At 32.4% G+C, this 24,093-nt stretch overlaps 1 protein-coding gene across 1 annotated transcript in view; it reads right to left on the bottom strand.

Moving 5' to 3' along the window:
* LOC129005915 (two pore potassium channel protein sup-9-like) overlaps positions 1–24,093 on the bottom strand; it is a 264,861-nt gene that overhangs the window by 47,992 nt on the left and 192,776 nt on the right. Inside the window, exon 3 of the mRNA XM_054434954.1 lies at positions 6,188–6,343. Coding sequence (XP_054290929.1) covers positions 6,188–6,343 — 156 coding nt within the window. The remainder of the gene's footprint in view (positions 1–6,187; positions 6,344–24,093) is intronic.

The following is a 24,093-nucleotide window of genomic DNA, read 5'->3' as shown; positions in this document are numbered from 1 at the left end:
AGGAACTTCACACCTACATAGACAAAACGGAACTGAGTACACATATAAAAGAATGCGACTGGACAGACATTGTACAGGCAAATGACACAAATACATGTTCAAATATCATGATTTCAAAAATTCAAGATCTTGTTAGCATGTCAACAAAAACTTTAAAAAAACCGAACTCTAAACTCAGGAAATTAAAGCCATGGATCACACATGACCTGGTTATTAAAATTAGAGAAAGAGATAAACTTAGTAAACAGATTAAAAAACAGCCTTTTAATACAGTTTTGATTGATAATTTCAAAAGATTAAAAAATGAACTAAATAAAAATATTAGGGAAACCAAAAATAAATATTATAGGGAAAAAATTTTGGGGTATAAAGATAATCCGAAAAAGTTTTGGGGGGTTTTAAATGAATTGGCGGGTAGAAGCACTAAACATGACATTTTCCCACTTTCTCAATTCACATTAAACAAACCATACGCAAACACTGACGACGATTTGAGACCACTGGTGGCCAACGAATTCAACGTCTATTTTACCCAAGTTGGTTCAAACATGGCAGCTAGAATTGATTCGAGTGGTCCACCCGTGGTACACGATTCTGACTATGCTGTTGACTCCGTCCTCACACTGCACACTGTTACTGAACATGAACTGTACGGCTACGTCACCAGACTGAGAGGAGGCTCAGCTCCAGGGTATGATTGTGTATCAGCTGATTTACTCAAGGACAACTGGGAATCAATAAAACAGCCACTTTTACACATCACTAACATGAGTATCCGGAGTGGAGTTTACCCCGACGCCTACAAAATCGCTAAGGTTGTTCCTCTATTCAAGTCAGGAGACTGCTCTAAGACTTCGAACTTTAGGCCGATCTCATTGCTGAGTGTATTTACCAAGGTTTTGGAAAAGATAATTAAAGACCAGTTAACTAATTACCTTAATCATTATAACATTTTAACTTCACGTCAATTTGGATTTAGGAAATCGAAGAATATCTCTGACGCCTTGTTTGAAGTTAACAAAGATATTAATTTAGCTGTCAATAAAGGAAACAAGGTCGTGCTGGTATTTTTTGATTTAGCTAAAGCCTTCGACTCTGTCGACAGATCAATACTATTAAAGAAAATGGAGTTAATTGGAATAAAAAACATTTCATTAGCATGGTTTAAATCATATTTTTCAGATAGAAAACAATTTGTAGTCATAAATGGAGTTCAGAGCAATTTAGCTGAAGTAGACTATGGCGTAGTTCAAGGAAGTACCCTTGGTCCTTTATTATTTCTAATATATATAAATAATCTAGTTAAAATAGACATTGAAGGGAAGTTTTATCTCTTCGCAGATGACACTCTAGTATTATTTGAAGGTAAAGACTGGGAGACAGTTCTCAACCTCGCAGAAAGAGGTATTTCAAAAATTAAAAAATGGTTTGATCAAAATGTTTTGACACTCAATGTAGATAAAACTAAATTCATGCCAATCGCTTTTAGTCATCGTGGTGATACACTCATCAATGAGTTGAAAATTCATTCTTGTGCTAACTTTGATTCGGATTGTGACTGTCCAGTGATAGATAGAGTGAAAAAATATAAATACCTTGGCATAATGATTGATTCTAAACTTTCATGGGCAGACCACGTATCATATCTAAATAATAAACTAAGAAAATATATCTATGCTTTTAACCAGTTACAGCAGATTTTGGAGCTTGAAGAAATCAGAATTGCATATTTTGCTTACGTGCAGTCCCTACTTGACGGAGGAATAATAGCTTGGGGCTGTGCATATGGTTATATTTTAAAGCCATTAATTATCACCCAAAAAGCGATAATAAAAGCAGCCTTAGGCAGGAGTCGGCGCTACCCTTCGGATGCTCTCTTCAATGAAATGAACGTTCTCGACATCAGACAATTGTTTATTCGAACCATGACTATTTACATATTCAAACACTCGAATGACATTTTTGAAAGAGTAACACACGAATACAGAACCAGACATGCACTAGGTGGAGGAATTTATTTACCGAGACTAAATAGAACCTACTCTACAACAAATTGCTACTATGTTGCTCACACTATCTACAACAATCTGCCCTACAACTTACGCGAAAACTATTTTGAACCACTGGTCAAATACAAAAAACAAATTACCCTATGGCTACAAAGCATTGGGAGATCAACTGCTCAAAATTTACTGATCTCAACCTACAGACAATGATCAACCTACAGGCAACAAATTTACACTCACATCAGCTGATAGAGTGAAAGAACGATTGTATGCAAGCACGTATGTGAGCGGTTCCCGATTCTGCGCCACAGGGACAGAGCATTGACGGCCCTAGGGCTACCAGCCGCCTGTTGGTGTCGTGGTGAGTGCAGCAGTGTGTATGTGTGTGTGTGTGTGTGTGTGTGTGTGTGTGTGTGTGTGTGGGTGTGTGCGCGCGCGTGTGGGTTTGGGTCAGTTTGTGTGTGCTTGGGAAGTACAGTAGCAGGTTATCTTTTGGGGGTAGGGTAGGGGGGGGGGTGGGGGGCACCATTCGTCCAGTCCTCCAGCGCAACTTTAAACTTTCAACTTTTAACTTGTTCTAATTTCCTTTTTTTCATAATTAAAAAAAATCTCTAATAATATAACGACTCTCTCCCACTCACAGGATCAAATTATCCTTTGTGGGGGATAATTTCGCTTGATTTAAAAAGCTTTTATAGAAAATTAAATATAACCTAGGAAAATAAATAATATTGTAAATACTTTTGTACAGTGATCATAATATTATGTTATGTCTGTTTTTTGCGAAATAAATGATATTTTGATTTGATTTTGATTTGATTTGATTTGTACTCTAAATTAATAAATTTCCAAAGGCCATTAAAAGACCAGTTGTCCTTAATTAACAGTTCAGAGCTAAAGACAATGAGGAATAAAAAACAATAACTTTTCCAAATAAAATAAGAGCAATTATGAGGAAGTCAAAGAAGAACAATACAGGATAAGAAGAAATCTGGAACACAGTGGACACAGTAACAGAAGGAAAATCAAGACGACTTAGATAAGCAGGTTATATTTATAGGAGTGAGGAGGAGAGACTCTACATTATGTAAATACCCCCGCAGCAAACCTGCAGACTAAGCGAATTTCAACTTGTCTGATTACATTTTTACTAATTATTTCCATAAATAAGATATATTTATTTCCTATTTAAATAACATTAGATTTAATGAGTGCTTAGGTTTGCTGCTACGGGGAAGGTAAAAAGTGTTTTTTGAACACTGTGTCAATAGTATAGGATGAAATAAATAAATTCGCCAAATTTTATCAATATATATCCATAAACAAGTAAACTACAACAGTTTTCATTTTCTCCATAAGAATAACATAGTAATTTTTAATTACACTATTTTTAAATTTTCTCCATGACCGTTAGGCATGCAACAATGCTTCAATATACTAAATTATTTCTTTTTTTAAGTTCTAAAAAATGGTTTAGAAAGAATTTTTTTCGTTTTTAGGGTCAAAAATCGGAAAAACCCATTTTCACCACATAAAACCCCGTTCCCATAGTCCGATTATGCTGGTTCGCGAACTCGTTGGAATAAACGTGGGTTTACACGTTTGTACCAAATTTCATCAAAATCGGATCATTTTTGTCCGAGTTATCGCGCTAACGGACACATATATATATATAAATATATATAAATAAAGATTAAACATTAATAAACTTAGTACCCAAGTAAAATTACATTCACGAATTTGATAAATTAGGTAACAACACTATTAACAAAACAACAAAATCAGAAACAAGAGAAAACATAACACTAATTGAATCCATAACAGACAAATTGAAAGAAAATAATTCAATCATAACTAAAGCTGATAAAAGCAATTCAGTTGTTATAATATCTAAAAATGAATACAACAAAAAAGTTAAAACTTTCATAGAAAACAATGAATATAAAATTTTAACGAAAGACCCAATGGATGAATTTTTAAAAGCAATAAATGATACTATAACGAAATGCAAAAGTATCAATAAGAAAGATAAAATCCTATTAAAAGCAACAAATTCAAAAGCACCAAATTTAAGAGGACAGCCCAAAACCCACAAAAAAGACATACCAATTCGACCTGTAGTAAACTTCATAATTCATCTTCATACAAACTATCAAAATACTTAAACAACAAAATCAAAAATAATGTAAATTTAGAATCTGATTCTTCTTTGAAAAACACCCAAGATCTTATCAACAAAATTAAAGATATAGATATTCCTAGCGATGTTTTATTCTTATCTTTCGATGTAAACAATATGTATAGGAATATTCCAACCAAAGAAACATTATCTATATTGAAAAGAAACCTAATAAACCAAAAAAAATGAAAATAAATGAAATAAATGATATTATCAAACTTACAGAGGTAACTGTTAAGCAAAATTACTTTAGTTATGATTCGTCTTTCTATCTTCAAGAAGATGGTCTACCAATGGGATCTCCCCTTTCAGGACTTTTATCAGAAATCTTTATGACAGAAATGGAAAAATCCAAAATTATTATTGAAACAAATCCATTCATAAACAACATTGTTTATTGGTACAGATATGTAGATGACATTTTATGCTTATTTAAAGGAAATGACAATGAATCTGAACAATTATTAACGTATCTCAACAATATTAATAAGAAAATTAAATTCACCAAAGAAACCCAACAAAAAGAAATCAATTTCCTAGATCTAACAATTTCCATCCAAAACAACAAACATTCTTTTAACATATTCAGAAAACCCACAACTACAGACATAATAATTCCAAAAAATTCGAATCATCCATGGACACACAAAATTGCAACTTTTCATTCATTAATACACAGATTAGTCAACGTTCCTTTAAATAAAGAAAATTACAAGAAAGAAGTCGACACTATAAAATATCTAGCTGAAAAAAATGGATATAGAAGCAAAATGATTGATAATATGATCAAGAAGAAAATTAAGAAAAGAAATTAATTAAAATCAAACTTAGAAAACAATTCGAAACACAAAGAAGAAAAGAAATTCATGTGCGTCCCATACAACAACAATTTTAACAAAGCAATCAGGAAAACATTCAAACATACCCCAGTAAAATTAAGCTACAGAACAAAAAATAACATTTTTAAAATCATACACAATAAAACCAACAATCCTATAACAAACAATACAGCAAACATATACAATGCATCTGGTATATACAAAATTACATGTTCTGACTGTGACAACTACTACATTGGACAAACCTATCGAAATTTTAAAGTTAGATTCAACGAACATATACAGGCATATAAATCGAAGAACAAAACATCAATGAAATCAAATTTTGCAGATCATTTACTAAAATCCAAACATAAGTTTACTAAGATCGAAGAAAACTTAACAATATTAGAAATTGAAAAAGACAGAGAAAAATTGAATGTAAAAGAAGAAATTAATATTTATATGAACTACAAAAATAACAAATCAAATATTTTAAATACAATGATTCCAAAATTGAATAATCCAATATATGAAACAATAGCAAAATTGAGAAAATATTAATGAAAATAAGTACAACACATCATATAGTATGTAAATTAATCAATGAAGACAAAATTATGTTACAAGTTAGAAAAGTTTTATAATATCATATGTTATTTATTTATTTACATATCTTATTTTGGTTTTTGTTTACTTTGAAAATGGCCTTAGAGCCGAAACTATAGTCAGTAAATATTTTAATAAATAATTTTACTTGGGTACTAAGTTTATTAATGTTTAATCTTTATTTATATATAGTAGCCCTATTTTTCTATTTTTCATATAAATATATATTTAAGTATATATAAATATATATATATATATGTATATATATATAAATTTGAACGGATGGTGTTTTTGGCCTCTAGGGACCTCAAAATGAAAAATTAAATCGGTCCCGGGTCCAGGTCTTACCATGTGAGTACTACGGTAATAGCTTATTCCCTATATGGGAAATTCGCTAAAACTACAGCAGCTGACCATCTCTAGTGCATGATTGTGAATTTCAAATGTCAACATTATATGGTTATTGATTATATTTGCATAAAACACAGGTGAAGTGTTGGTAAGGAAGTTATTTAATCATGCACTTAATAGCACTTAGTTCTAAACTCTCTTGCAGTGTAGCTTGACCCCCTTACCTATTGTAGTAAGCACGGTAGTTGCGTAGTAGAAGGCACCAGCGAACTTCCACTGTTGTCCCGCCTTGTGTGGTTCAGCCTTCAGTACCACAGTCTCCATCACTCGGAAGTCGTCTGGCGATATGTTATATTTCTTGATAATCATCTTTTCGATTGCTGAAACAGACAACATATAATTTTAGGAGTTTTGTAAACATTTGCAACATGCTTGTGTTCCTTGTGCGGAATTGACATACAAGAATGTATCTTAGACCACAAGAACCTAGATTTTTAAGAATTTTTCAAGGATAGGCTTATCTGAATTGGAAATAGTCCTTTCCCTCACAGGAACACAGGAAACACAAACCTTTATGATATACACAAAAACTCGAACATTTCATCTCGCTACCATTGGACCTGAACTTCAGTTTTTTTTTTAAAGCAAGCCTTCCTTTGTTAAAAATAATGCCAGTACCTTGAAACATTCAAATATTTGTGTATAATGTAAGGCTTTTGTGTTTCTGGTACCAGTGTAGAACTATTGACATATCAATAAAAAAAACACAAATTCAGCTTAAAATCCATGAAAGTAAAAAAATTTCAAAACACACTCCATTAAAAAAATGTTTAGAATGTTCTAATTTTTTAATAAGCTAAAATAAAACACAATTGCTTTAATTTGTTAACACTCAAATGAACAGCTCCGTAATTAAATGAGAAGATAGTATTCATGGAGGCACCGACACAGCAATTAAATTTGTGAAAGGCGAGTTTTATGCAGCAAGGAAACTGACGTTGCCTTGGCTGCTTATCCCAGTCATTTAACTCGCCCTCTTTTAATCAATTAAGCTAAAGTTGAGAATTAGAATAAGCGTTTATATTAGCAGTCTGTTTTTGACGTTAATAGCCCTCCTAGGGTTTGGATCTAGAAGCATTAAACTTGTTGAATAATACAATATCTGTTTTTGAGATGGTAGAGAAGCCATTGAAGTATTTGTCTTTTATGGTTTTGTTCCAATTTCATTATAATAAAAGAGTTAAACAAAATATTTGAAATGTTGTCTTTGGCTCATCAGAGCTGTAGGAAAATAATTATGAAAGTTTTAACAGTCAACATACTGGAGTTGCAAAATCCACAGGAATTAATACATCTTGGGAATATATCGTAAATAAAATTATTGACTGAACAGAGTCTTTGACGACCAATAGTCAATGGTAGTAAACATACCATTTTCATGTTTAATGTATGTCTCTGTAACAATTTTGTGTTATATTTTCTACATGACATCTCTCACGTGGAACTTCTAGTGAATAACTACGGTGAAGAAACTCTTGAGAGATAATCATCATGTATTTATTATATAAACTTCTGACACTGTAATGTATTCTACATTTTAATGAATATAAAATGTACATAGAGCTTACATTTATAATAATTAAATAACAAGACACCCGATTTCATCAAAGATAACATGATAATCATTTCCTTGATGCCAGAAGAAGTGTCATGACTGTTAGAGATAAAAGCTTTATCCCTGTTTCCTCCTTTAGTGTTGATACAAAAAAGTACCATCGTAAACGGGTCATGTTGTTTTACAGCCAATTGCCTTCCTCTTGGGTATTACTTCTCAGGGGCTTGGACTTAGCACTTTTTGTGATTAGCTTTATCGTCTTTTCTTATCACTTCTATTTATTGCAAAACATTTTTGCCAATCTATTGACAAATTTCGTAGAGAAATTCCCCTTTGGAATATAACTGAATGGGTTTGCAATCGTAAATTGGGAATATTTTTTTCGGTAGGGTGGTATCAGAGTAATTTGCTTTAGCCCATTATTTAACAAATTTTCTAAATGAAATCAAAAGTGAAAAAAAGGTTTTGCAGTTTCTAAGCTTTTTGATAGTTTGAAACAGGACCCATCGTCCTTAACAATTGGGCTTTAAGTAAATGGTGTAGGGCAAAGAACCACATAATCTTAGGACCCTTTCACACGACACAAGGCCACTGGTGGCTGCCACCAGTTACCAGTTACTGCAGTGGCTGCTCCTGAAAGCCCATTTAAAACAATGTTAAAGCTGTGGCGAGCAACCTGCGACGGAGACCGGTGGCCGCCACCAGTATCCTCGTGTGGAAGGACCCTTAGGAGCAGAGCTGTGGTCTCATTCATTCAACACCTTTACCCCTGGTGGGTCATATAAATCCAACCAATGGATAGTTTTGAAATACATATAAAACTATCAATAAACAGTTCCATAATGCTTATACACTTTATCTTATATTTTTATGCAATTTTACACTTGAGCCGGACTCCCTCCAAAAAATCTGGCAAGGCTGCTTAGGTGCTGATCGAGGAATCAACAGTCAAACTTGTTAATCGACTAAAGGTAGGGGATCGTAAGTTATCAGCAGTCGCACAATGAGTGATGGTTCCCTTCTACACTCGATTAGGCTGCCCTTTGACCTGCATAACTGATGTGCCTGGACCTACTTGCTTGGAAGCTTGATAACATTGCATTGTGATGCTGAGTCATGATCTGCATGCAGAGGCCAAAGACATATCAAATAGCACAAATGTCAATAGGGGTGATTTTAAGCTGGGTTTTCATTTTTGAAATTACCATATTTTTTACCATGGATTGAAATTAAACAACACCATCAACATAAAATGGTGTGCATAGACTTTATGAGGGGTTTATGGGAGGTTTTATGAGGTAAAAGTCGGATTCTGCAATTTTTGACCCTAAAAACATAAGATTTAGCAATCTCTATCCAAACCATTTTGTAGAGCACAAAATAACAAATAAATTTGTATATTTATGCATTGTTGTATACCTGTAAATTTAAAACTCCCATGTTATTCTTATGGAGGATAATTAAATTGTTGTATTGCTTGTTTATAAACAAATTTTGAACATTTATTTATTTTATACCAAGTTATACTACTGTATCAACATTTAACTATAAAACACCTTATTGCCTTCTCTGCGCAGCAGCAAACCAAAGTACTTGTTAAACTAATGTTATTTAAATAGTGTATAGATATAACATTTTTAAGGAGATATTTTAGGCCTAGTGAAAATTCAATCAGGCAAATGGAAATTCGCATAGTCTGCAGGTTTGCTATGACGGGGGTATTTTTGAGTGTTTTGTGTTGGTTATAGTTAGAGGAGGCTGATATAAAATATCTACATGTTTATATTTGTTATATGTCACGATTTGTGGATTATTATTTGCTTATAAAACCAATGGAATCAAAGCTATTGTTCACAAGTAAACCGGTTTAATTTGGTTTTAATGACTTTCAAGTAAGTTAAATAAATACCCTGCCACAGCAAACCTGCCGACTAAGCAAATTTCCAGTTGTCTGAATTGATTTTCAATTAAATGTATTTAATTAACATCAGGTTTTATGGGTACATAGGCTTGCTGCTACAGGGAGGGTAAAAACGTGCGTTTTTTAGTAAAATATTAAAAACTTAGTACAAAATAAATAAATTTACCAAGTTATTTAATCAAAATATATCCATAAACAAGCAAACTACAACATTTAAAATATTCTCCATAAGAATAACATGGGAATCTTAAAATAACCATTTCTAGAATTTTCTCCGTAACCAATTATTGTACAAAAAACTAAATTATTTGTTTTTAAGCTCTTCAAAAAGGCCTGAGAATAAATTGGGAAATGTTGTGTTTATAGGGTCAAAAATTAGAAAAACCAATTTTTACCCCATAAAACCCCCCGTAAAACCCCTTCCCATGGTCCGATCATGCTGGTTCGCGAACTCATTAAAGTTTATTTTGCTTTACACCTTCAAACCAAATTTCATCAAAATCGGACAAAAATTAACCAAGTTATCGTGTTCACGGACACACACACACACACACACATATATATATATACATATACATATATAAAAGTTTGAACGAATGGTGTTTTTGGCCTCTGGGGACATCAAAATGAAAAAGTAAATCGGTCCCGGACCTAGGTCTTGCCATGCCACCTACGGTAATAGCTACTTCCCTATAGGGAAATTCGCTAAATAGTACAGGTAAAATAATACAAAAACACTCCATATAAACAACAAAATTTGTACATTTATGAAATTTCACCTGTGAGTTACTAATAATATGAGAAATGAAGATCCGATGAGTCCCCAAAATTTTGGGCGTCCTAAGGCCCTTTTTGGGGCCCTTTTTGTTCCGAAGGGCCCTTGTTCCTGAATAATTTTGTTTTTACGTTTAAGGTCAAGTGAGGTGTGGTTTTCGATGGTTTTAGTTATTTTAAATCGATTGGGAGTAGTTTTAAGTGTATTAAACCACACCATACAGGGTGTTTCGAAATATTATTACTTTTTACGACATTTAAACATTTATTCATAAAGTAATAAAATTAGTTACCTCCATGCTCTACATAAAAGGGGATTATTGAAAATAACTGTAATTCTGTACTATATAAGAGGGAAGGAACACAATGAGTAAGAGAAAATATTAAATACCCCCGTCACAGCAATCCTGCAGACTAAGCGAATTGTCATTTGCCCGATTTTCAATTAAATCTAAAATTGCATTGAGTTTAATGAATACTTAGGTTTGCTGCTACATGGAGGCTAATAAAGTGTGTTTATAGTAAAATATTAATAGCCTAGTATAAAACAAATAAATTTGACAAGTTTGATTAAAATATATCTATTAACAAACAAACAAAATCATTTTACACTATTCTCCTTAAGAATAACATGGAATTTAAATTTACAATTTTTGAATTTTATTCGTAACTAATACACTTACAAAACACGTTAATATACTAAATTATTTGTTTTCTTTAAGCTCTTTAAAATGCTCTAGAGAAAAATTGGGAAACTTTGTCTTTTGAGGGTCAAAGATTACAAATGTTTACAACATAAACCAAAATTACTCGAGTTATCATGTTTACGGACACGTATATAACATGGATATATTATATTATATATATGTGTATATAAACACATATATAATATTTTGAGTGGATGGTGCTTTAGGCTTCTGGGGGCATCGAAATGAAAAGGTAAATCGGTTTTGGGTCTATGTTTTACCATAAGACCTTCGGTAAAAGCTTATCTCGTATGTGGGATGTTCGCTAAAAGGGGATGGATTAAGTTTTACACTATAACATAATAACATAGGTTACTAAGCAAACATTTCAGCTTTTAAGGTGGTGTGAATAATCTTTCACCGTCATTCAATCATTCATTGGGTCTGATGATGATTGGAGTGTCCAATCGAAATCGATCACCACTTACCATCTTTTTTGTATATTTACCGTCTTGTGATTAACAGTATAAGCGTAAATATATGAGACGTTTCTTTTATTTACCTTCCGTAAATTTAATAACACGTACAATGCTGATTAAGAAGTTATTTAATAATCTTTCAACGTGTTTTTTATGCAAATCTATTAAGACCAATTTTAAATTAATATGTATTTTTCTTAGGCAGTTATTTAAGTTATTTTTTACATTTATTAAAAATTAAAACAATTGTATTTGTTTAAAACCTTACATTACATATTAAAATGAAGTACTTAAACTAAAGCTATTTTTCTACAATTTCCGTATATCTCTCTTTACAATTTCATCATCACAATAATTATTCTCAGACGACTTATTAACAATTTTATTATTCTTAGCAACTTGTCCATCTTTACTGATTTTGTCCAAGTTGGTGTTCAAGCAGGATTCCCCTTTACAAACCTAAAACCTTGCATATTGCAGATCAGGCAACACCAATCTTAAAGCACGAACAATGTGGTGCAAAAACACCTTTCATACATACTGACGTTTGCAACTTGTATCTTAAGTTCCTCAAACTTATTTTCAATCAATACAAGTACGGTTATCTTTCGTAGTTATGACGACCAGGACAGCACTAAGACATCAGAGCAGCATTGTCGGTACAAGCATTTTTGTCCTGAACAATGGGAACGAGGTTTATGGGGTAAAAATTGGGTTTTCTTTTTTCTTTACCCTCAAAACACAAGGTTTCCCAATTTTTCTCTAGAACATTTTAAATAGCTTAAAAACAAATAATTTAGTATATTACCGTGTTTTTGTATGATTATTAGTTACGGATAAAAATACTAAAATTGTAAATTTAAAATTCCCATGTTATTCTTATGTAGAATAGTGTAAAATGATTTTGTTTGTTTGTTAATAGATATATTTTGATCAAACGTGTCAAATTTATTTGTTTTATACTAGGCTATTAATATTTTACTATAAACACACTTTATTAGCCTCCATGTAGCAGCAAACCTAAGTATTCATTAAACTCAATGCAATTTTAGATTTAATTGAAAATCGGGCAAATGAAAATTCGCTTAGTCTGCAGGTTTGTTGTGACGGGGGTATTTAATATTTTCTCTTACTCCTTGTGATCCTTCCCTCTTGTATAGTAAAGAATTACAGTTATTTTCAATAATCCCCTTTTACATAGAGCATGGAGGTAACTAATTTTATTACTTTATGAATAAATGTTTAAATATCGTAAAAAATAATAATATTTCGAAACACCCTGTATGGTGTGGTTTAATACACTTAAAACTACTCCCAATCGATTTAAAATAACTAAAACCATAGAAAACCACACCTCACTCGACCTTAAACGTAAAAACAAAATTATTCAGGAACAAGGGCCCTTCGGAACAAAAAGGGCCCCAAAAAGGGCCTTAGGACGCCCAAAATTTTGGGGACTCATCGGATCTTCATTTCTCATATTATTAATAACTCACAGGTGAAATTTCATGAATGTACAAATTTTGTTGTTTATAAAACCCTATTTTACCTGTACTATAAAAGGAAGAAGCATAAACAAAAGGTCCCCTTAAGCAGACTGACACACACTTTCTCCCTTTGTCAAAAATTCATATTTATGGGTAAGCAAAACACTTAAGAGATACCATGGATTAGTAACCAACATGAGAAATTTGGAAAAGTATGTGTCAGATTGATGATACCTTTTATTATAATACCAACTGGCCCGACAGACTAGCTGTGACGCTAATTCACCTTTTTCATGGAGCTCGTTCTCTGCGCCACAGAAAACTAACTACCATAAGGAGTATAGACAGAGTAGATAGAGTATGTCTACTCCTTTAATCTGTAATAGTAGCTCACTGCTGGCAATTTTTATTTTTATTTTTAAATTAAGAAAAAAAGAATCATCCAATTCGGTGCACTCATTCACGAGTTATATAATACCATCAAAAATGGGATTCGTTTTTATTTATATAGATTGTTTTTATGAAACATCTTATTTTGTATAGATAAGATTTCTGTTGTTACTATTTTTGGAATGGTGTAAAATAATTTGGGTTATTAATTACAAGGGAGACAAAGAATTCTATTTTATATCTCGTACGTGTATTTGTCTAGATGTAACGCTCATCCTACCCATGTTTGTTCGTGACTCCCTGGAAAAGAGAGCACCATTGTTGATGAAACTGTTGAAATTTTTTTTAGCGTCTCTACATGTTTGGAAAGGTTCCAGGCTACTTACAAATGGACTCCTTTGGTTCGATTTAAAATATAATTATTGTTTTGCACTTAAAGGAAAAAATAGCTTTACCAACCGTGGAAGAAAGGTGTATGAGCAGTATACATGCGTAGGAGGTTTTAGTATATGGTATTTCAGTTTTCAAAATTCCTGCTAAAATCTACCTTTGGAATTTATTTTTTGTCATACTGCAGCAAAAACAGTCGCTTTTTATATATGCGTTGCAGGTCCAAAGTAGAATTTTTACTCCCTAGTAAATTGCATTTTACTAAGTAAATTTTACTCCTAGTACTGGAGTAAAAAGCATTTTTAGTCCCTAGATGGAGTAAAGATCAGCTTTTGTAAACATTAAAAATTTCGATTGTAGCAATCACATGGATCAAAATTATTTATCAATTGGTTTATTAAGTATGGTTTTAGTAGCTTATTGTTGCATTCTTGTTAATAGTTTGAGATATCAATTGTATAGTGTACAGTAACACAATTAATAGTAATAGACAAAATTATTGAATCACACCTGCTTATTTACATTAGCAGGATTGAAAACAAGCTAGTCGTTTTGAGAGGTTTATCTTTAAATTTAAAATATTTTCGTTTCTTAACTTGGTTTGTTAATTAATGATGCAATACAAGGCGAAAAACATCAAACACGGGCAAAAAGTGTCCTTTCAATTCTTGCTCATTTTTGTCCAGATATCTGCCATTTTGTATTTTTTACATTAACATTTTTATCTTTGAATTTTTTCAATTGATCTTTATGAATCTTGGTATGTATGTTAAGGTAGAAGAGATCCATGTTAGAAAAAAATACCTTGATTTTACTTAAAATATCAAAATGGCGGCCATTAAATTTTTAAAACTTAAATTACTCAAAAATGGCATATTTTATGAAAAAAATGTCATGTACACTTTTATTTAGCAGTTTTAATTCCCTATCAAACAATACCAAGATCGAAAATGCTAATATAGTACAGTAAAAATATGTTTTGACCCCAAAAAAATTAGCACAACCGGGGAATTTGGTACAGATGTTGGGTGTACCTTCCTTTTGAACATACTAAAAGTCCCCTAAAATTAAAGCTGTGCTACGGCCGCCATGTTGGAAAATGGCGGCATATTTCTGTATTTTTCGCTATAGTGACTTTATTATTAGAGATACAGGAAAAAGCTAAATATACAAAATGTAGGTCATCTAAAAATACACATTTTTTGTATTTACCATCTTTCTCTAAACCCAACGGTTTTTGAGTTATTTGTTATTAAGTATATTTAGTTTTTTCTATTTATCAAAAATAGGTGAAATACATGGAAATTTACCGTTACTTTCAAGGATTATGGTAATTTATCCCATTTAGTTAAATAGTGAGATACTATAAAATCTTAATATTAAACTTATTTTATGAGTAAAACAACTCCGCCACAGCAAACCTGCAGACTCAGCAAATTTCCATTTGATTGGATGTTTTATTAATTGTATTTAAATAAAATTAGGTTCAACATGTACCTAGGTTTGCTGCTACAGGTAGGTTATTATAGTGTGTTTTTTAAGTAAAATATCAATAACTTTTGATGGCACCACCACACTAACTAACTATACTTGACATCCCATTGTAAATTTGGAAGGGTGTTTTTCGTGTCTAGTTCATGTTGGTGACTAATTAAGTATGGTATAGTATAGTTTGAAAACTAAGTATAGTTAGTTTTATTTATCAAAAATCGGTGAAACCAATCGAAATCGACGGTTACTTTCAAGGTTTACGACAATTATTCATCCCACTTAGTTGATATCAGAGTGATAATGGTAGTGCCATCAAAATATTAAAATTTTAATTTATTAAATGGGCAAAAATGAGTATGAAATATTAATATGACTATTGCGTACTTTACAAAATATGGTTGATTACCTCACTGCATACAATATTTCCGAAACTTTTCGGTTAGTATTCGAATCGTGACGAATAATCGCCATATTTTTAGTAAACACAACCAAAATTTGTATATTTAAATTTGAAAATTGTAAATCTTAAACTACCATGCTATTCTTATGAATTAGTTAACTGTTGTAGTTTGTTTGTTTATAGATTTATTATGATCAAACTTGGAAAATTAGTTATTTTATACTAATTTATTGATATTTTTCCAAAAAAACACACTATAATAACCTGCCTGTAGCAGCAAACCTAGGTACCCGTTGAATCTAATTTTATTTAAATACAATTAATAAAACATCCAATCAAATGGTAATTTGCTTAGTCTGCAGGTTTGCTGTGGCGGAGTTGTTTTACTCATAAAATAAGTTTAATATTAAGATTTTATAGTATCACACTATTTAACTAAATGGGATAAATTATCATAATCCTTGAAAGTAACGGTAAATTTCCATGTGTTTCGGCTATTTTTGATAAATAGAAAAAAAACTAAATATACTTAATAACAAATAACTCAAAAACCGTTGGGTTTAGAGAAAGATGATAAATACAAAAAATTTGTATTTTTAGATGACCTACATTTTGTATATTTAGCTTTTTCCTGTATCTCTAATAATAAAGTCACTATAGCGAAAAATACAGAAATACGCCGCCATTTTCCAATATGGCGGCCGTAGCACAGCTTCAATTTTAGGGGACTTTTAGTATGTTCAAAAGGAAGGTACACCCAACATCTGTACCAAATTCCCCGGTTGTGCTAATTTTTTTTAAGTTCATGGAATTTTTCTCTTATTTTTACTGCACTAATATTTCAGCTACAGTATTTCTTATTCGATCTTTTCAACCTTGGTATTGTTTGATAAGGAATTAAAAATGCTAAATAAAAGTGTACGAGACCTTTTTTCATAAAATCAGCCATTTTCGAGTAATTTAAGCTAAAGAAATTAAATTGGCCGCCATTTTTGAAAGTTTAAGTTGAATCAAGATAATTTTTTTCTAAAATAAATGATTTAATGAAGCGATTTTGGAAACAATGTTATACTTGATTTTCTCTTAATTTTGAGACAATGAATCAGTACGTAAATTATGTCCCCGCCTTTTTGAACAACCTGTGTATACGAGTAAAAGACCAAACCTTATGATTTACTCGGAGAAGAGAAAGCAGAAAACTACATGTAGGAAGAATCATAAAGATGAATTGGTCAGTTGATTTCCATTTGACATTGAGATTGTTAATACAACCCTCCAATTTTTCAGAACAACAGTCTTGTAAACTTCAATAAACTAAATCTTTGAGTCAAACAAAATCACAAAAGAGGATTCGTATCTGAACCAATAAGCCCCACAAATGAGACCTTCTGTGTCAAAGAATCAGGAACAAATTTATTTTGCCAATGCTATTGAAAAAATCTTAAGCTTTATTGTTTTGATCTCTAAGCCTTTAATTTAAAATATGTTTTACTGATTATTAGATCTGTCTTCCACCAACTAAAACCTATTATGTTTTTGTAAATTGTTTAATTCTATTTCCCATTCGTGAATTAGTTTATACTGCACTTCTCATTGTTGCACATAGGTTCAGTACTACTATATATATTAATTGTTTTAGGACTCCTGAATCCAAAGCCTATATGTAAAATTTTGCATATGCACGGTAATACTCACAAGCGCCCTTAAATAAATTGGCTTGATCGGTATTATAACTTAGTTTATAAATGCTAGATAGTAAGCGACAGTACATCGCATTAGATTTGAACTGATTAAAACAATATATAAATAATGGAAACAAAACACCTTCTACATAACCTTAAAATTGTCTTCAGCCGAATCATTAGTAGGCCTATGATAAACCAAAGAGTTTAGTGTTTAAAGTTATATTAAAATTCAAACGATATCACAGTTGGTCCGTATTATCTTCTATAAAATAAATAAAATAAAATTAGAGTTTTGTCTGTACATTGCTCAGAATTATATATTTTTAGGTTATTTTTACGTTTTATACATTAAAGAATCAGAAACGAGTCTTATCTCTATTTCTGTTTGTCTGTCTGTCTTACTTTCTGTCTGTCTGTAACACTCAAGATGGCATTTTACGCTATCTTCTCCAGGAAAACGAGAGTTCCTATCAAGGTCCAAGTCATTTTAATTTGTTAACTGGATTGGCGGGAGTGTCTTTAGCCATTAAAATATGGCCTCACTACTTTGTAAATAAAATTACAGACGTTCAAAAATGCAGTTTTGTGTGATTTTTGTCAAGTTTTCGTCCAATTTGTATCACATAATCATCTATGAAATAACGAACAGCTGTTCTGGTAAAGATTATTTTTTCTAGCTGTCACTGATATGTTTACAAATGTTGTTTACGAATACCACAACCATTTTCGATCACGTTTTGAAAGCAAATTCCAACCAAGTGAGATTCAAAACGTTTTTCTTACATAACGGATTGCATTAAAAGCCCGAGGATAGAAACCTAGATCAGTTTCGTATTGAGAATAAGACATAAACCATCGTCATTAGGAATGATAAATCTGTATTTAAGATAAAAGTTATAGTCAATGTTTAATTTCATTGAACTCTGAGGAGGTGTGACGAAAATTACAGTCAGAAGCGAGTGTGTGAGTAAGTGGTAAGTGGAAGGTATGGGAGAGGGAGAGAAGGGGGGATGAGAGATCTTGGTGTTTGTCCAAACACTCAACCCTCCTTGCATCCTGGCCCTCAAAAAGAGGCTAAATTGACTCCTGAATTCATAATAAGGTGGCAAAGATTGAAGTCGGGAAAGTGTAACACATTCTGCCGCAGGCCTTGATTCCCCCTCAAAACACTTTTGTCTTTCCTTTGCCGTTTAAAATGATTCAGATTAACTATCGCCAATAGAGAAATACAGTGTAAACTTTTATTAATATAACATAGATTATGTAACACATTAAATAAGATATATCCTTATGTCGACTCAATGTCAATTTTAAGGTTAGTTCCGCAAAGTAAATTCGGTGTAGTGATTTGTATTTTAAGATTTGTTTCTTGTTATTTAAAAAGTGTCAAAATTATTTTAAACTAGCTTTTAATAAACGGTCGCTCGTCCTTTATAACCAAAAAACATAGTACAAGTAATATAAATAATATAAATATTACTACTCATGAATACAGAATTTAAATTTTATAAAACTATAAGAAAATTATCCTGACGCTATTCAAAGTGGATGGATGGATATAAATAGATTCAACATGCTTATGGATCAGGTGGAGACAATATAAGTATGTTCCGCCCGATGTATTAACAAATATTAAAACAAAAAAATATAATTTTAGACTCTTTATTGTCTTGTGGTCCCCAAAAAGCAAAGAAACTATTTTAATCCATCTTAAAATAAGAAACTATTTAGCAAACATCAGTGGACTCAGACGACGTCAAAATCGTATTGTATGATATGATGAGGAATATACTGAAACCTTTAATGTTAATGGTTAAACGCAGAGTTATTCTGGCAACAACGCAAAAAAACTGACCGGAAACGGGTTGTCACCAATGAAAATTACCAAAGATCCGCTTTTTACTAGAGGAGCGCCAGAACCACTCAACTACCACTTCTTCTCAGCAACCAAGAGTTGAACCTGATGTTACTCTAGTAACCAGTTACAGTAAAGTAATCGGTGTTACACGATCATGTTGTAACACAATAACCACTGATAGTAACCGGTGATCCATGTAGTAACTCCGCGCCGCAGCGCGTGACGAATGTCCGCGTCGTGACGTCACGGTCGCCATAGCAACGCCGCTTCCTGGATCAAGGCCAATTTCCCCAGTTCTTGTGCTGTAGTAACCACCGCACTATATCCACACCACTGCCACCTACATTGCATATATTAACACCACAAAACACCAGACAGCCACAAAGCCTTTCTGCCTCTATCTCAAATTACTACGTGTTGGACCTCTAATGTACAGATGGGAAATACCATTACTTTTCTAGCAGGAACGTTAACACTATTTTTTAGCGTCGAAATAACACTATTAGTTTTGTCACCTATTATTTTCCTTCCCAGCGTTATTTCCTTTGTTCGGGTACTACGACGTTATAAAAATAATATGATTTCCAGTAAACTATTAACTAGAGCTCGCTATTAATTAAGTTAATAGGAGTATGTGGTCAGGGTTATTTCACTTATTTGACTATGACGTTAAAAAATAATATATACTAGTGTACCTGTTGCTCGAATTCGAGCAATTGCGAAGCATTACAGGCGACTCACGAAGATTATGGAAATACTCACGATCTACGCAACAGTTAGATATAATCAAAATCTTTTGTAAATATCTTATCTTTTCTCAAAAAGCTGATCTTGTTCTTTAGTGTTTCTACAAATATTTCCCTCTCATAGCCGCATTAGATTGTCTATAATAACGATTATGAATGAAAAAAAAAATATTATTTCTTTTCTTATACTTGGTTGTGTTCTATGACTTTTTCTATGTTTCCATTGTTTGCAAATCGGTTATTTTAATGATTGCTCAAGAAATGTAGCATATTGCTAATTCAGTTTTATTTTTAGCCTATATAAAATTGTCCAGGATTTCTCGCTTTTTTCCATTGTAATAATTTCACTAACCCAAGTTTCGTCTACAGATGCAATACGCCAAAGAATATCACCTACGTACAATCTCCAAGAAGTGGTAAAAAAAGGCAGAAACCAAGCCATACAATAGATAAGTTAACTCCATAAGAAATAATTTTAAGAGTTACTGTGATATTAGGATTTTCCACTGATTTGGTAATAGAACATTATATTGCAAAACATGACACGATTCAGAATAAAATCGATTTTAAAATCAGAAAAACCCATTGCAAATACTGTACTTAATTTTGAAAAATTCAATAAATCACAATTTAAATATTAACAGCTGTTTCATTAAAAAGTAGTGTAGAATTATGCATATGGTAAACAAATTTGAAGAGGCAACTTTAAAGGCTTCTGGGGCAAAGCCCCAAGGGAATTTACCTCGTTCCTCTTTTGATGGCTCATCTATAGACCAAGACCTTTCTTTAGAGACCCCTACCAAGTTTCTACGCCCAGCCGTTCTCTCAAATTAGCTGGGACAAAAACCCAATTTTTCCTCCATAAGAATAACATGGGATGGGAATTCAAAGGCCACTGGGGCAGAGCCCCAAGGGAATTTACCACGTTTCTCTTTTGATGGCTCATCTACAGACCAAGACCTTTCTTTAGACACCTCTACCGAGTTTCTACGCCCAGCCGTTCTCTCAATTTAGCTATGACAAAGAAAAACAGTTTCAAATTAATATATAGACTAGTGTACCTGTTGCTCGAATTCGAGCAATTGCGAAGCATTACAGGCGACTCACGAAGATTATGGAAATACTCACGATCTACACAACAGTTAGATATAATCAAAATCTTTTGTAAATATCTTATCTTTTCTCAAAAAGCTGATCTTGTTCTTTAGTGTTTCTAAAAAATGTTCTCTCTCATAGTCGCATTAGGTTGTCTATAATAACGATTATAAATGAAAAAAAACATTATTTCTTTTCTTGTACTTGGTTTTGTTCTATGACTTTTTCTATGTTTCCATTGTTTGCAAATCGGTTATTTCAATGATTGCTCAAGAAATGTTTCATATTGTTAATTCAGTTTTATTTTTAGCCTATACCAAATTATCCAGGATTTCTCACTTTTTTCCATTGTAATAATTTCACCAACCCAAGTTTCGTCTACAGATGCAATACGCCAAAGAATATCACCTACGTACAATCTCCAAGAAGTGGTAAAAAAAAGGCAGAAACCAAGCCATACAATAGATATAAGTTAACTCCAAAACTAAGAAATAATTTTAAGAGTTAACTTACTGTGATATTAGGATTTTCCACTGATTTGGTAATAGAACATTATATTGCAAAACATGACACGGTGCAGAATAAAATCGATTTTAAAATCAGAAAAACCCATTGCAAATACTGTACTTCATTTTGACAAATTCAATTTAAATATTAACAGCTGTTTCATTAAAAAGTAGTGTAGAATTATGCATATGGTAAACAAATTTGAAGAGGCAACTTTAAAGGCTTCTGGGGCAGAGCCCCAAGGGAATTTACCTCGTTCCTCTTTTGATGGCTCATCTATAGACCAAGACCTTTCTTTTGAGACCCCTACCAAGTTTCTACGCCCAGCCGTTCTCTCAAACTGGCTGGGACAAAAACCCAGTTTTTCCTCCATAAGAATAACATGGGATGGGAATTCAAAGGCCACTGGGGCAGAGCCCCAAGGGAATTTACCACGTTTCTCTTTTGATGGCTCATCTACAGACCAAGACCTTTCTTTAGACACCTCTACCGAGTTTCTACGCCCAGCCGTTCTCTCAATTTAGCTATGACAAAGAAAAACAGTTTCAAATTAATATATAGATAATTCTCAGTAAACTATTACCATTAATAACACATAGTCCCTTATTAGATTTCCCATCCTTATGGAACAGCTGAAGCCAATTTTATTGTTAGTTCTGTCCGGTTTTCTGTAGATGTCGTGTTTTGTTTACAATTTGTTTCTTGTTATTTCAAGTAACTTAAAACCTCGTTTAACCAAATAAATCTATCTAATCATAAACAATAACTCGTCCACTAGCTATATAACCAAACAGCGAGACACAAATAATGAGAAATTAACCCTAAAATAATAGAACTATGTTTATGTTATATCTATGCTATTACCAAGAGTTTACTATTAATTAATAGAACGACACGGTCAGCGTTATTTAACTAGCTCGTTCTAACGGTTAAGAAAACGTTACAAAAATAATAGGGTATTTTCAGTAACCTGTTACGAAGGTAATAGGTGAATCTTCAGTAATAGTGTTATTTATCTTATTATGTTATGTAACGCCCACCACTAATTCAATGGGTGATTCACTGTTATCAATTACTAAATGATTAGTATACTGTAACTGTTATGATAACAGCCAAATAAATTAGTAGTTTACGCAACGATTGCATTAAGTTAGTCTTTACGACACGAGTAGAAAATTTAAGGCACGAGCCTTGGCGAGTGCCTTAAAAACTTCTACGAGTGTCGTAAAGACTATTAACGCGAGTTGCGTACACTACTTTACCTACGACCGTTTTTTAATTACTAAAAATCTGGTTTTTTATTACTAACAATCACTACTCATAATTTCCTAGAGAGGTTATGTTATCATTTATTGTCATTGTCACTGAAAGTGATGCAACGACCAACGACTTATTGTATAATCAGCTGATTTCATGTAATTACGTGTTTGTAAAACTTTGTTAAATAATACGTTACTTTTTCAGGCAATAGGTTCTGCTAGCAGCATTCTTACCATAAATACTGTATCAGGTACAATTAGGGAAATATTGCATATATTTTTGGACAACTGAATAATATAGTGAAACAGTTAATTTACAGTTAGATCTCAGCATCGAATATGTGGTCCACAACGAGTTGGGTGAAAAAGTGGTTAAGAGGTTTTCAAAATAAACCAGAAGAACATTTTCATTTATCAATTTAACCTTATTTTGTTTCGTCCATGAATTGCTGGTATGTAATTCCATATGGTACCTTTGTTTTGATTTTGGTGGCAAAAGATTAGCACAAACAGTTTGTGCTCTCATTTCTATCTTGTCAACATCACTATCACTAACTGATATTTTAAAATCAACCTTCATTTAACTTCCACCAACTTAGGTTAAGAATACGCGAGTATCAACGGTATCAACAGGAACAAGCCGGATCAACAATTAAAATTGTCAACTGATCAGCTGATCAGCTGATTAGTTGACGTTCGAAGTATTACAATTGTACTTCTTTTCTCTCAATCCTTGAACCTCATTGGTCCGTTACACGTGTTGATATGAGAAAAACTATGCTGATATGAAATGAAACTATGCTGATATGAAAGTAAACAGCTGTTAAGTGAAACTTTTCAATTCTAAGAACTGAACTGAAATGGCTACTTTAAAAAACGGTCGTAGGTAATAGTAGTTTACGCAACGATTGCGTTAAGTGAGTCTTTACGACACGAGTAGAAAATTTAAGGCACGAGCCTTGGCGAGTGCCTTAAAAACTTCTACGAGTGTCGTAAAGACTATTAACGCGAGTTGCGTACACTACTTTACCTACGACCGTTTTTTAATTACTATCAATCTGGATTTAATTACTAACAATCACTAATGATAACTTTTTAGAGAGGTTATGTTTTCGTGTATTGTCATTGCCACTGAAAGTGATGCAACGACTTGTTGTATAATCAGCTGATTTCCTGTAATTACGTGTTTGTTAAACTTCGTTAAATATTACATTGCTAGCAGCATTCTTACCATAAATAATATTGTATCAGGTACAATTCGGCAAATATTTCATTTATTTTTGGACTTCCACCAACTTAATTAAGAATACGCGAGTATCAACATGAACAAGTCGGATCAACAATTAA

The sequence above is a fragment of the Macrosteles quadrilineatus genome, unplaced genomic scaffold, assembly GCF_028750875.1.
Source record: "Macrosteles quadrilineatus isolate MER2022 unplaced genomic scaffold, UCM_ALF_1.0 Scaffold_44__1_contigs__length_1017569, whole genome shotgun sequence".
Taxonomy (NCBI): Eukaryota; Metazoa; Arthropoda; class Insecta; order Hemiptera; family Cicadellidae; genus Macrosteles; species Macrosteles quadrilineatus.
The sequence above is the reverse complement of the archived record's forward strand: the minus strand, read 5'-3'. Positions and strand labels throughout refer to the sequence as shown.